The following is a 12,994-nucleotide window of genomic DNA, read 5'->3' as shown; positions in this document are numbered from 1 at the left end:
CAGGCAGATTCTTTACCAGCCAAGCTATCCAGGAAGCCCTGACCTGGGCCATGGTCAGTCCCTAAAAACCCACTATCTCCTCTCTGAGAAAAATCTCAACTGTAGATCCTCCCTGCTTCTTGCTGGATGATAATCCAGGGAGCATTCATCTCTATTTCAAATGTACCTCCTCCTGTAAGGGACCCCTGGGCCTAGAGCAACACTCACCACGCCATCACACCTCCAGGGAAGACTGAGTCGGTTACTCCTACTTGGCCTCCACTCCCTTTTTCTCCTGGACTGCTGCATCTCGTCTAACAGAATGAATGACTGAATCCGTTCACCCCCTCAGTCCTCAGTACTGCTGTGTGTTCACCCCCTCAATACAGCTGTGTACTAGCTAGAAACTATGATTGAGAGACCCAACCACCTCGCATTCCTCAGAAGGTCATCTCCTTGAGGGCAGAGAAATTCCTTTAACTTCCTGACCCCACTACTGTAAAATTTTGTACCAATGGCTAACCAATATCTTTGTTGACCCAATAACGAAATTACATGAAAATAGGAAAACCTAACACTGAGTTTGCACACGCCAGGCCCTAAGCACAGTGTATTATCACGTTTACTCTTTACAACTCTGTTTGGCTTCTCTCAGGACCCACGTCTATGTTGTAAAACACTCAAGTTTGGACAGCTTTGTTTGGGCTATTTCTGTACCTGACACAACCCCTGATCTCCCTAAACCTTCCAAATCCTACTGATCCTTTCCAGTTCAAGCCCCACCTCTGCCAGATATCTAGACAGAAGACATTACTCTCATGTAGAACTCAACTTGAAAAGTGGTTCTGCCATGTATTAGCTATATGACTCTGGGCAAGACACTTGGCATTCCTACCCTTTCATTTCCCCATCTGCAAAGAGGAGGAAAACAGTACTTCCTTCTTGTGGCAATTTTAAGGATGAAATGAAATGTTATGATGTGCTGAGCTCAGCAACTGGCACAGAATACATGTTACATGGTAGCTGCTATTGATAATCACTGATTCTCAATGATTCTTGCTGCCCCAGTATACCCTCATCTCCCCGTTCTGAGACGTGACCACAGAATATAGCCTGCACCAAGCCACGTGGCCTGCACTCTTCAGGAATGGATATTTTAGCTCTCAATTATACCATACAATTATCAAAGGCAGGGACCCATCTTTCTCTTCCCAGTGCCAGGTGCAGCACTGCAGACACTATGTGGTCACTTTGTGGAAAAAGGCAGAAACTTCACCTGCGAGGCACTGCTCTCTTCCTTTCTGGTCAACCCCACCAGCAACCCTTCGGGAGGCTCACCCGGCACTTGACCTCATCCCCAACGTGGTATTTCTTCTCCGGATTCTTTATAAGGATGTCGGCCAGGTGCATGGTAGGTACCAGGCCCCTGATCTGCTTGCCCATCTTCACCACCATTCCGTGTGGCTTTATGGTCAGCACTTTGCCCTAAGAATCCAAGGAAAAGATGCCATGATGCCCCAAGAATGTCTTTCCTACACTTCTTAACAACAAAGCATCTCATACCTCTCTTTCAAAGTTTAGCTTCCTGGGGTAACTACCTGTTATTCCAGATCTCATAGGGGCAAAGCACACGCCCCACACTGGGCTGGATGCAGTAGAGTTTATTTATGAGAACTTTCACACCTTTTTGTGTGAGCATCTTTCTGTCTGTCTTACCAGTTCCATCTCCAATGGAGAGGATGCTGTCTGCTAAGGAATGAACTCTACATATAAAGGGGAGCTGCTCCACTGGGGCTAAGTGGCTAGACAGGAGAGGCAACTGGAACTGACTCCTTACTAATATCCCAGGTGGCTAGATTACCAAAGAACTAACTTTTGACCTGGTCTAACAAACACCATCAATTCCCAAGACTGATGATCTACTGCCTCTGTGTAGTGGCATGGTGCTAGCAAGACTTTACTGTGAAATTAATTTCAAGTCACTCAAGAGAAGAAAAAGAAATCCCAGTTAGCAGGCAGAGGGAAGGAACAGGCCTGAAAATGTGTTCATCTAAGGAGTAATGAGCTGCCAGTTAACCTGTGAACTAAAGACTGTCTGAAGGTGGGAGAGTGTCTAATTATATGCTTGAGGTCTTACCTTAACCAAAGCCCCAGGTTTGATGTCATGATACCAAAGGAACTGAGCTTCAATAATAGACCTAGAACAAAAGGCAAATATAAGATTAAATACATTAGGGCAGAGGCTGCCTAAAATTCAGGGCTACCAAAGTCACACTGGCAAGGAAAGAAACCTTCACCAAGTAAGGACAGGAAACGCTGTGGGCACGCACCACAGATGAACACGCACACCTCTATACCCCACACAGTGAGTGACAGACTTACGTCCGCAGAGAGAGCAAGGCCAGCTCATCCATTTGGCTGTAGTCGATGATTCTACACTTGTGAGTGTTCCCTGGCTTGAAGGCCTCAGGTTTGAAAGTTTTCTTAGAATTGGAGAGATGGTTGCGCTACAGAGTACCAAGTGATTAAGGATAAGTCAGAGGCAACAGATCTGAGACAACCAGAAATTAAATCAGACGTGTAAATGACTCAGAACATTTATCACCTACCATAAAAACAGCACCCTAATTACCTGTTAAAATAATTGCTCTAACTAAAAAATTGTTTTTTACTACCACAGAATCTCTATAAAGTCAGAGAACCGTCTAGATCATGGGTCAATAAATCACAGCTCACAATGAAATGCCTATTTTTGTAAGTAAAAGTTTGCCTGGAACATAGCCATGCCCTTTCATTCACATACTGTCCTTGCTGCTTTCAGGCTACAACAAAGATAAGTAGTTAGGACAGAGTCCATATGGTACCTGAGTCTAAAATATTTACTATCTGGCCCTTTAAAACACCTTCGCCAAGCCCTGGTGTAGATCCTAACTCATTTTTGTTCCTATCATCAATCTGGTGTCAATTAAGGCAAGCCAATCTCAAGGTACTTGCTCAAGTCATTAACTGTCTGCCACGTTTGGGGAAATTCAAAAATAGGAAACTAATTCTCAGGGACGAAGGAAGTAAAAAGAATCCATGTCCCCAAAGTCCTTCTGGTGATGAGAACCTGATGAAACAAAGAGACTCCTTACCCGAGCATAGGCCAGAGCACCATCCTTCAGCTTAAAGGTGGCCCCAGCATTGCCAAAAAAGCCCTGGACAGGCACGTCATCCAGCACAGCTCCTAGCTGCTGGCACAAAAGCCGGGTGAGTGGGCGCCCGGGCTGCAGGAAGATGGGGCGCAGGCTCAGCCGCACAGCTCTGGTCCGAGGATGCACGCAGAGGACACAGGCCCGTACCTAGACAAGGGACACAATGAGGATAAGGCACACTGGAGACAAGACACCCGGGGTGTCTTTCAGGGGTTTGACTTTCAGGGGTTTGACTCTCTCTGTGCTGACCAAGTCATACAGGTGGAAGTATAGAAACAGCAAGTACAATCAAACAGCATGTGGAAACTTCATACAGAACACCCCAGAGGAACCACGTCTGACTAAATCAACACTTATGCAAGGGCAGGAACATGGGTACCATGGGTATCAGGGTCCCCTCAACACCATGAGCCTAATAATGCATACGTAACAGGAGCCGTGCACTGGCCTCACTGTATCCAAAGGCTCATCTGAAACATCAGAAACAGCCTGCTCTGATCACAGGTCCTAGCACGTAAAATGTCTCAACTCTGTACACAAGCATGACTTAAGGAGAAAAAAGTCACTAGAAAGAGGTTCACCAAAAAATCAATAATGTTATCACCAGGTGCTGGGGAAATCTACTTTAAAAAATAGAACAACAAAAACAAAAAACCAACAAGGTCTCTATAACTTCCATTAGCATGAGTTACTGGTAAAAAAATAAATAAATCATTTTGGAATTTTTAATTAAAAAATGGGTAGAATATACTGGAATTTTCTTCCCAAATATCCACAATCATAGTAGAAAATTTGAATATTTAGATCAAGGAAGAAAAATCACTTAGACTTAACCACTAACACTTGACTGCATAATCAGATAGTATTTTAACCAGGTGTACCATAGCACTTTCATATTCACATTCATTTCATATAGCAAGTCCATATTTTGAATCCAAACATATATATTAAACATACATTTTATTCTCCTGTGTTAACACTTTCTTAGAACACTTTAAATTACAATGGCAAAAAATAAATAAATAAATAAATTATAACGGCAAAAGTTTCACTACCAAGAGAGAAAAAGCAGAGTCTACGAAACAAAAATTACAAGGTGCTTTCTTCTTCACAGGCTCCTATTCTAATCTCAATCCCCAGAAATAATCACTGACCATTTCCTATGGTCCTTCCTAGACAGCTTTCACTCTCCTCACCACCCCTCACAGGCATACACACGAGTCCCAGGACCTGCCTGCAGCAGCTGTGACACTGGTTGCAACACAAGTGAAATCAAGAAAAGGTGAGCACATTTCTTACTTGCTGATTTGAGAAATATGTTCCGGCTCGCTTAGGATCCAGGTGCATGAAGTCAACCAGGCCACTGAAGAACGAGAGGAATTTAAGTGTAAGGCCAAGTGGAGTCACCTAGAAATAAACAGAACCAACTGTGAAAAAAACATCTCTCTGAAAGAATCAGGAATGAGAGACTGTTCATACTGAACATTCAAGGCCACATTACCATAACTCCCCCCGACCCCCAACCCTTATCATCTTTCTTCCCATAAAATCAAGAGGCAGCACAACCCCTGGCACTGGCTCTTCCTATACTCAGTAAGCTCACCCACCACCACTACATCCCCAGCCTGAGAGGATTCTCCACTCTCTGGATTTCCCAAAGGGATGGAAGGCACTTTACACAAAGATCCTTGAGGAACCGCCAGCCTGACAACTTGCACAAGTTGCTGCTAACTTGGTGATGTGCTCAGGCTAACATGGGAAAGCCCAGTGCATGCAAGACCACGAGCAATTCGCCCACCAGAGGCTCGCAAAGCTAAGAAAGTGGGGTGACAAGGCCCTCAAAAGAGAGCACTGAGGCAGGGAAACTAAGTCAGATCCCCACGTCCTCACAGGGTTCACCCTTCTCCCATCTCCACAGAAAGCGGGAGAGTTATTCTCTTGGAAACTGTATCAGATTCAAAACACAGGAATAGTGCATAAACCATGAAAATGTGAATTAAGAAAAATTCTGAATATCGTATAGATATAGATATGAAGACATCCAGCCCCTTTCTGCCATCCAGCTCTTAGGCAGCCCGGCTTATATCCTTAGATCCTTTCTAGAGAAATCTAACATGCCAGAGAAGATTTCTAACAGCGACACCTGGTAGTTTCTCAAAGATGGTCCGCTAGCTCCGGCCCCTGACAGGGAAGTCGGCCAGTCAGCAAGTCCACCCAGGCTCACAGACTTCCCAGCAGGTTTCTAGTGACTCTCATAAGATGGCAGTCAAAACAAAAACTCAACAGAGGATGGCAGGTTTAAGTTGAGAGACTCTCCCTGAAGTAGGATGCAAACGCATGCATGTACCAAAACAGAAAGTAAAAAGTCCATTAAGTCCAACATCACACTAATAGTTCCAGAAAAATAAAACACTTTAAAATATCTGATAAGGGGCGTGTATCTAGAATACACAAGGAATTGTTTTTACCATATCAATAAAAAGCAATGAATAAAGGACTTCTGATTCAATATTTCTCCAAAAAATTTATAAATGGCCAATTCGCAACATGAAAAGATGCTCAACATCACTAATCATTAGAGAAATGCGTATCAAAATAACAAAACACCACTTCACACCCACCCCTTCTAGGAGAGCCATAATAAAAAGAATAAGTGTTAATGAGAATATGAAGAGGACCTAGAACGCTTAAATTGCTGGTGAGGATGTAGAACATTGCAGCCACTTTGGCTGTTCCTCAAAAAGTTAAATACAGAGTTACCATATGACCCAGCAAGTCCACTCCTAGAAATGAAAACATGTGTCCCCACAAAAACCTGTACACAAATTTCACAGCAGCATTACTCCTAAGAGCCAAAAGTGGAAACAACTCAAATGTCCACCAACTTCATATGATGGAGTATTATTCAGTCATAAAAATAAAAACCCTCCATGAGCTTTGCTGGTAGACAACATTCACGTGCGCGTGTACGTGCTAAGTCGCTTCAGTTGTGTCCGACTCTTTGCATGGGGCCCATGGACTGGAGCCCACCAAGCTCCTCTGTCCATGGGACTTCCCAGGCAAGCATGCTGGAGTGGGTTGCCATGCCCCCACTGCCCTCCAAGAGATCTTCCCGACCCAGGGATCAAACCCACATCTCTTAAATCTCCTGCACTGGCAGCCAGGTTCTTTACCACTAGCACCGCCTGAGAAGCCCTCACAACATTCACATGTGTTGTCATAACCTATTGCTAGAGGAATTAAATACACCCCTGTGACTCCACTAGAAGAGGATTCTCAGAGGCTTATGCCTGGTTTCTTTCAGACTTCACTCCATGGGCCTCTTCTCTTTGCTGATTTTGCTTTGCCTCCTTTCACTGTAGTGGATCACAGGCGTGAGGACCACTACATGGTGAGTCTGAGTCTCCCTGGGGAATCATCAAACCTGGCAGTGGTCTTGGGAATTTCAAGACACATTAAGTCAAGATTAATCTCCAATGTGCTTTTAGGGGACTTTCCTGGTGGCTCAGATGGTGAAGAATCCACCTGCGATGCAGGAGACGTAGGCTCAATCTCTGGGTCGAGAAGGTCCCTGGGAAAACAGAATCGCTACCCACTCCAGTATTCTTGCCTGGAGAATTCCATGGACAAAAGAGCCATGAGGTTGCAAAGAGTCGGACACGACTGAGCAACTTAGCATGAAGGCTTATGCTTTTTTGAGGATGTTTCTGGAGAATGTGACACGTTAAAACAGGTGAGTAAACCAAAAAAGAGAAATACATAGGATCAAAGAAGGTTCTATCCAACACAGAAGAGTGGGGAAGGATCCAAAATAATAAAGACCGGAAGCCTCTGGACATCAGCTATGGAGCAGCTTTACAAAGCAACCAGACTGGAGCCAGATGACAGTAGAAGGACTCCAAATGGGAAGAAATAAAACAAAGATTATTTTTAAAGGTTTGGAAATATAGAAAATAATGAGGGAAAAATAATTACAGGATGTATGAAGAAACAATGATAGGAAGAGAATTCAGCAAATGAAACAAAACTGATCATTAACTCCAGGGTTGGGGGACGAAATGGTTCAAGAGACAAATTATATTACCTAGCTCAGCAAGTAAACAATATTTATGTGGTCCTAATAATTTAAATACTGAGTGATTTAATCAAAAGTTGGGAGAAGGCAGGAATAAGGGAGCCGAAATTTCACCTACCTTGATGAAGGGTTAAAACTCAGTGCCTCAAAGTGATAAACCATGAGATCTAGCAGAAGCATATTACTTAGAAATACAGAGGTAAACTTCAAAAGATAAGCTAAAAGAATTAAAGATGGAGGTTCAATGGGGTGAGAGTTCATTAGAAGCCTTTTAATATTAATACCATTTAATCTTTAGATCAGCCCTGTCCACAGCACATATGTAACTGAAGTCATATATGTTATTTCCAGTTTCCTAGCAGTCACACTGTAAAAACTACAAAGAAAGAGGTGAGATTTGTTTTAATAGTTTACTTAACCCAATACTAAATATTATATTGGGCAAAATATCATCATTTCAACATGTGATACTGGCTAAATTTGAAGTACTAATGGCCACATGGGACCAGGGGCCACCCTACTGGACAGCACAACTTTAGACTGTGTGCACACTCTACTTTAATACAAATTATTTTTATTTTAGAGAACAGTAGTAACAGTGAATGGCTTACCTTCTGTACCTGCGCTTTGACCACCAGTCCTGGTAGCAAACTATTGAGGGTCCAACTCTGCTCCTCAGTAGCAATGGCAGCAGAAACTTCCGAGTGACCAATAGACAGAGTGACAACTCCTCCACTGCCCTTCACCTCCTCAATGAGGCAGTTCAGGTACTGACCCACCTTCAGTCTAGCACCTGCAAGTCCAGCCCCCCAAAAGGAAAAAACATCTATTATGAGAAGAATTTTAACTTGGGCTCAAGTAACACCTTAGAGATTCATGGCCTACTTGTCCAGTTACCATGCAATACTCCCCATATTCCCAATTTTCAAGAAACCATCTACAAAAATGGGAGTGAAATGACTCTAACTGATCTAGAATCAACTACAACACCAAAAAATACAAAAACCTCAACTAGGCAAGAGAGTGCTGGTTCAGAGGCCCTGAGGGTCCAAATTTCAGTGGAAACTTCTATGTGGGAAAAAGTGAAACTGGCCCATCAGATTTTAACAAGCCTGGCACTCTACTCTTACTGAGACAGTGGCATTTAAATATAATCCCCACACATACCACCTCACAACCATGTACTTGTCCTTCTTCCCCTCACCTTTGTTCTTCTGCCGAATGTACTCCTGGGCTTTCTGCAGTGGCAGAAAAGCTCTGGCCCCACTAACACCAATGTCCACTAGGTAGCCATGGTCTTCCAGGCTGGACACAGCGCCTGTGAGCAGCTGGAGGAAGAGAAAGCATTCCCAAAAGTTCGAAAGTCACAGGTCACAGGGCACATAACCAACATTCACTACCAAACACAGCAAATATGACTGTTCCCACCATTGGTCTCGACAAATCATCCCAGAATCCCAAGCATCCTCCCACTTTTAAATTTAAACCTCAATTGCTACAACACAGGGAATACAGCCAATATTTGATTATAACTCTAAATGGAGTATAACCTTCAAAAGTTGTGAATCACTAATGTACTATACATCAACTATACTGAAAAAAATTTTTTTAAGAAACGAAAAACCACCTCAATCTCATTAAAGGATAGAAGAGGGAAAGACATCAATTAACTTTAAGGGGTTTGAAGATCCTAGGGTTTCCAGACAGTGAGGAGCTGACTAATGGAATGACAAAGAGGGGTCTCTTTCTGGAGGATTTTCAAAAGATAGGCAAGCCTTTCATGTCATACACATGAAAGGGGTGTGGTGCCGGCACCCCCAGTGCCCAGACAACTGAGAATCCCTTCTAGCTGTCATCATGTCTTTTCTAAGCACCTCCAACACCACCCTCACTTCACCAAAACCTCTTGCCAACCTCCTTTACATTTCACTGGAAGCACTGTGGCATTCAAATCTGGCTCTAAGAAACACTAGCTATTTGGTCTTTGGCCACTTAAGTCAGGTAAACCTTTATCAGTCTACTTTCTCAAATGTACAAGAGTGATACCTATTGGCCTCACAAGGTAGCTATGAAAATGTCTTCAGAGAAAGTGTCTAAAACAGCAACTGCCAAACAGCCGCCTCTTGGTACTTATCAATTTCCTACAACTTACTTACCGTTTGTTCCCCATTCTACTCAACATTCAGGGCTTGGCCCAAACTTCACAGCTTCTAACCAAATGTTCCAAGACCATATTGATCTTCCTCTTAAGTGAGTATAGTTTATCTAAGTGTGTTTTATACCTACTCGACTTGGAGGTGCTGAGCAGGGATTCACGTCTCCTGACTGGGAGATTCAGTAGTGGAGTATCCATTAATATGGTGACAGGCTAACTGCTCTGTCTACCCTGGCTCTTGCTCTCAGACAGCAGCCCCCAAGCTTTCCCCACAAAGTTCAGTGGCTTTTAAAAATGACTTCATCTGTGAAGAAGTCTCAGTAAAGAAGAAGGCACTTCAAGAACTTTCTCACCCTTGCTAAGGTTCCTTGGAGGCATCTTTTTTTTTCCCTACCAGCAAATGTGGGGCTTGCTTTCCCTTTCTCCCATCCAGAATGATGTGATTAGGTTCAAGTCTTCAACTTCCATTAAGTACCCAAAGCACCTTGGAGATCTTCCCCCAGGAAAAGACACACCCCCATGTGTAACAGTTAAGCTGAAAGTGAAGGGTAGTCTAGACACCCCCAGAAGGCAGGACATGGAGAAGGCATGTTGCCTGCTCCTCCTCCCTCGCCCCAGATACGTACCATGCCAGGTTTCAGGGTCTCAGCACTCAGCACTCTGTTGACATTTTTGGGGTTCAGAGAAAGCATGACATTCTTTTTGCCCCACTTTGTGGTATCCAGGCTGCTCACCACACATCTCACCAGCATTCCAGGTGAGAAGAGCTCAGGCAAGCCGACCAGGTCCTGCATAATACAAGTGAGAAAAATCTGATATGTACCTTTCCCCTAAACTGAGAGTTCACTGCCCGACCCTGATTCAGTGGTTTCTCATCCTCAGATTCCCAGAGCCCAAAAGGCAGATGACGAGACTAACTGCTCACCCACAAAGGCATTGGTTTGTGGCCATGTCAGTCTTGGATTACAGATAAGGTCTCCAAACAACTCCACACAACAGGCAGATGTAAAATGACTTGTCAAAAGAATCTTCTACAATTACCGTACTTCCTCATTTACTTCCTCATCTTCCGCTTACTCCTCAACTTTCTGCAATCTGCATTCCACCCCTTCACTCCATACTGGATCTCCCAACAAAATCTCCAATGACCTCCACGTGGCTTGATCCAACGGCCCACTTTGCAGTCCTTCTCACATGACTTTAACGAGCCATTTTCACTCTGGTGCTGCTTCCTTCCTGAAACATTTCCTCCTGGCTTCTGACCTTTCCTTCATTGGTTTTTTCCCTCTACCTCTCTGGTCCCACCTTCTTCTGACAGCAACTTTCCTTTTATTCAGCAACTAAAATACAATGTTGACTCCTGGTTCAGTCTTTCAGTCTCTTCTCCCTGTGTGTGCTCCTTATAAGCAACTTCTTCCTACTCCATAGCTTCAACCACCACCTCCCTACACAGAGAAATCCCCCTGAGCTCCAGAATCACCTATTTACTGGTCGTCTCAACTGTACCTCAAACTCAACACAACCAAAAATCAAATCATGATCATCTCTCCCAATCCCGGTACCCTTTCAGGGTTTCTTATCTCAAGATGGCCTGGCCAACTGTTAAACATGCTCAACAGAAACCTAGGACTCATTTCTGACATGTCTCTTGGCCTTGCCACCCATATGGAATCCATCACTAGGCACTGACTTTACCTCCTCAGCCCTCAGTAAATCCATCAGTCTCAAAGCCTGGACTATAACAACAGCCTCTAAACTAGTCCCTAAGCAACTACTCATGCTGCTTTGATGCATTCTGTCTTCTGTCTACATACCACCCACCTCAATGAGAGCATTTCAAGGGCTTCCAATTGATTCCAGAAAAACCAATCCTTAACATGGTCTAGTCTCCACCCAGCCCTCTAAGCCCATCTCACACCACTCTCCCTGCTCTCTGTTCTAGTCGCACCAGCTGTCTTCTGCTACAAACGGGGCTCCTACTGCCTGAACTCTCTTCCTTCCTTCTCCAGCCTACCCTCATCTTTCATTCAGCTCAGGTATCCCTTCCTCAGGCAAGTCTTTTAGGTCCCCTGGCCTAAGTGAAAGTACCCTTATTTAAAAAATTTAAAAAACTTAAAAATAAATTCTCTAGATAAACTCTCTTGGTATCTTGTACCTTTCCTTCTTAGCACTTAGCAAAGCTGTCATCTTACATCTTACTCCAGTTACAGATTTCATCCAGGTTTCCCTTACCTGCAGGGGCTCTTCTTGGGCCACCTGCTCATTCAGCTTTTCAGTGTAAGCATCACAGATTTCAGTCACTTGCACACATCCTTGGAGGCCGTTGGGGAGACTAATCACCAGTTCCAGTTCATTTACCTCTTTCACGCAACCCAAAATCCGCATCCCCTCACACAGGGACTAGAAGAGAAAGAGTGAATTATGTACAACAGGGAAGAGAACACTGAATAGGTGGGTGGGGAAGCGGGGCGAGGGTGGGGGAATCTGGCTTCTAGTCCTAAAGCTACAAGAGAGACATACGTGTATACATTACACACTCATCACGTTTCTGACTGAGCACCATGAAAGGCTGAAATGATACCACTGTGTTTACAGCATGAGGGTGTTGGAGGGCACGCTCACCTTTTCCTTTATTCCAAGCAACCCAAACTCAAATGCCTGGGAGGCAACACAATGAAGAACACAGACCAGGAGAGACTAGGGAAGTCCGGCATGTGTGTGCCAGGTGTAAAGGGCACAACGCTATTCAGCAATGTGTGGCTACAAATATGAGGGAGTGCATACTTGTATTATCAGCACTTTCAAGTTTCTATAAGAAGCCAGAAATCACATTCTTAATGTAAAATGTTTAAGTTTTCTAATGTTGGCACCAACTTTTTTTTAAATAGCACACAGGACGAACAAAATATTTCTGCAGGCTGGAAGTATCTTTCCCTTCACTATCTACATCCGTGTGTATCTTTCCCTTTACTATCATTTGGCTTTTTCTTTTTTATAACTAAAGTATCAGAGTTACCTAAAAACTTAAGGGACATAAAAAGAATGCTTCACTTCTCTGAGATAAGTTTCCACATCTGTGAAATAAAAGGGTAGAATCAGAATGACTGTTAAAGGTATTGCCAATTCTAACCTATGAATTTACTAAAACACAAGTTCGAAGAAAGCATCGGCAGGATGAAGGACTTAGCCGCTAAAATGAAAAACAACACATGATCCGTGATCACAGGCATTGACAAAACTGGAATAGAGACATAAGATATATATATATGTATATATACGAAAAGAATGAAGGGAAAAAGGGAAGAGGAAAGGAGGAAGAGCACATCAAGTTTGTTCAAAACCAAACGTTGACAAACCTCCACATTAAGGATTTCAAACTTCTCTCTGACAAACTTGCTGCTTTCTCTGGTTTCAACTTTCACTTTTTTTGTTTTTGCTGGCCCTTTCTGGGTCTTTTTCCTTTTGGTAGATTCCTCTTCAGTAGAAATCTAAAGCGGGGGAGGGAGGAGAAGAGGATCCAAAAAAATAAAAAGCAGCTTATCCAGGCCTTTCCCTTCAATTTCAGTTCATCTGTCACCCTGTTTTATCACC

General features: G+C 43.6%; 1 protein-coding gene across 2 annotated transcripts in view; it reads right to left on the bottom strand.

Moving 5' to 3' along the window:
• Positions 1 to 12,994, bottom strand: part of PDCD11 (programmed cell death 11) — a 42,632-nt gene that overhangs the window by 26,673 nt on the left and 2,965 nt on the right. For both annotated transcript variants that reach the window (XM_012102869.5, XM_004020161.6), the window contains exons 3-12: positions 12,760 to 12,891; positions 11,636 to 11,803; positions 10,030 to 10,191; positions 8,453 to 8,576; positions 7,860 to 8,041; positions 4,473 to 4,580; positions 3,114 to 3,320; positions 2,362 to 2,486; positions 2,117 to 2,177; positions 1,318 to 1,464 (exon numbers count right to left, since the gene is read on the bottom strand). In XM_012102869.5, the coding sequence (XP_011958259.3) occupies positions 1,318 to 1,464; positions 2,117 to 2,177; positions 2,362 to 2,486; positions 3,114 to 3,320; positions 4,473 to 4,580; positions 7,860 to 8,041; positions 8,453 to 8,576; positions 10,030 to 10,191; positions 11,636 to 11,803; positions 12,760 to 12,891 (1,416 nt within the window). The remainder of the gene's footprint in view (positions 1 to 1,317; positions 1,465 to 2,116; positions 2,178 to 2,361; positions 2,487 to 3,113; positions 3,321 to 4,472; positions 4,581 to 7,859; positions 8,042 to 8,452; positions 8,577 to 10,029; positions 10,192 to 11,635; positions 11,804 to 12,759; positions 12,892 to 12,994) is intronic.

The sequence above is a fragment of the Ovis aries genome, chromosome 22 (assembly GCF_016772045.2).
Source record: "Ovis aries strain OAR_USU_Benz2616 breed Rambouillet chromosome 22, ARS-UI_Ramb_v3.0, whole genome shotgun sequence".
Lineage (NCBI taxonomy): Eukaryota > Metazoa > Chordata > Mammalia > Artiodactyla > Bovidae > Ovis > Ovis aries.
Note: the sequence above shows the minus strand (reverse complement) of the source record. Positions and strands in the feature narration are given on the sequence as shown.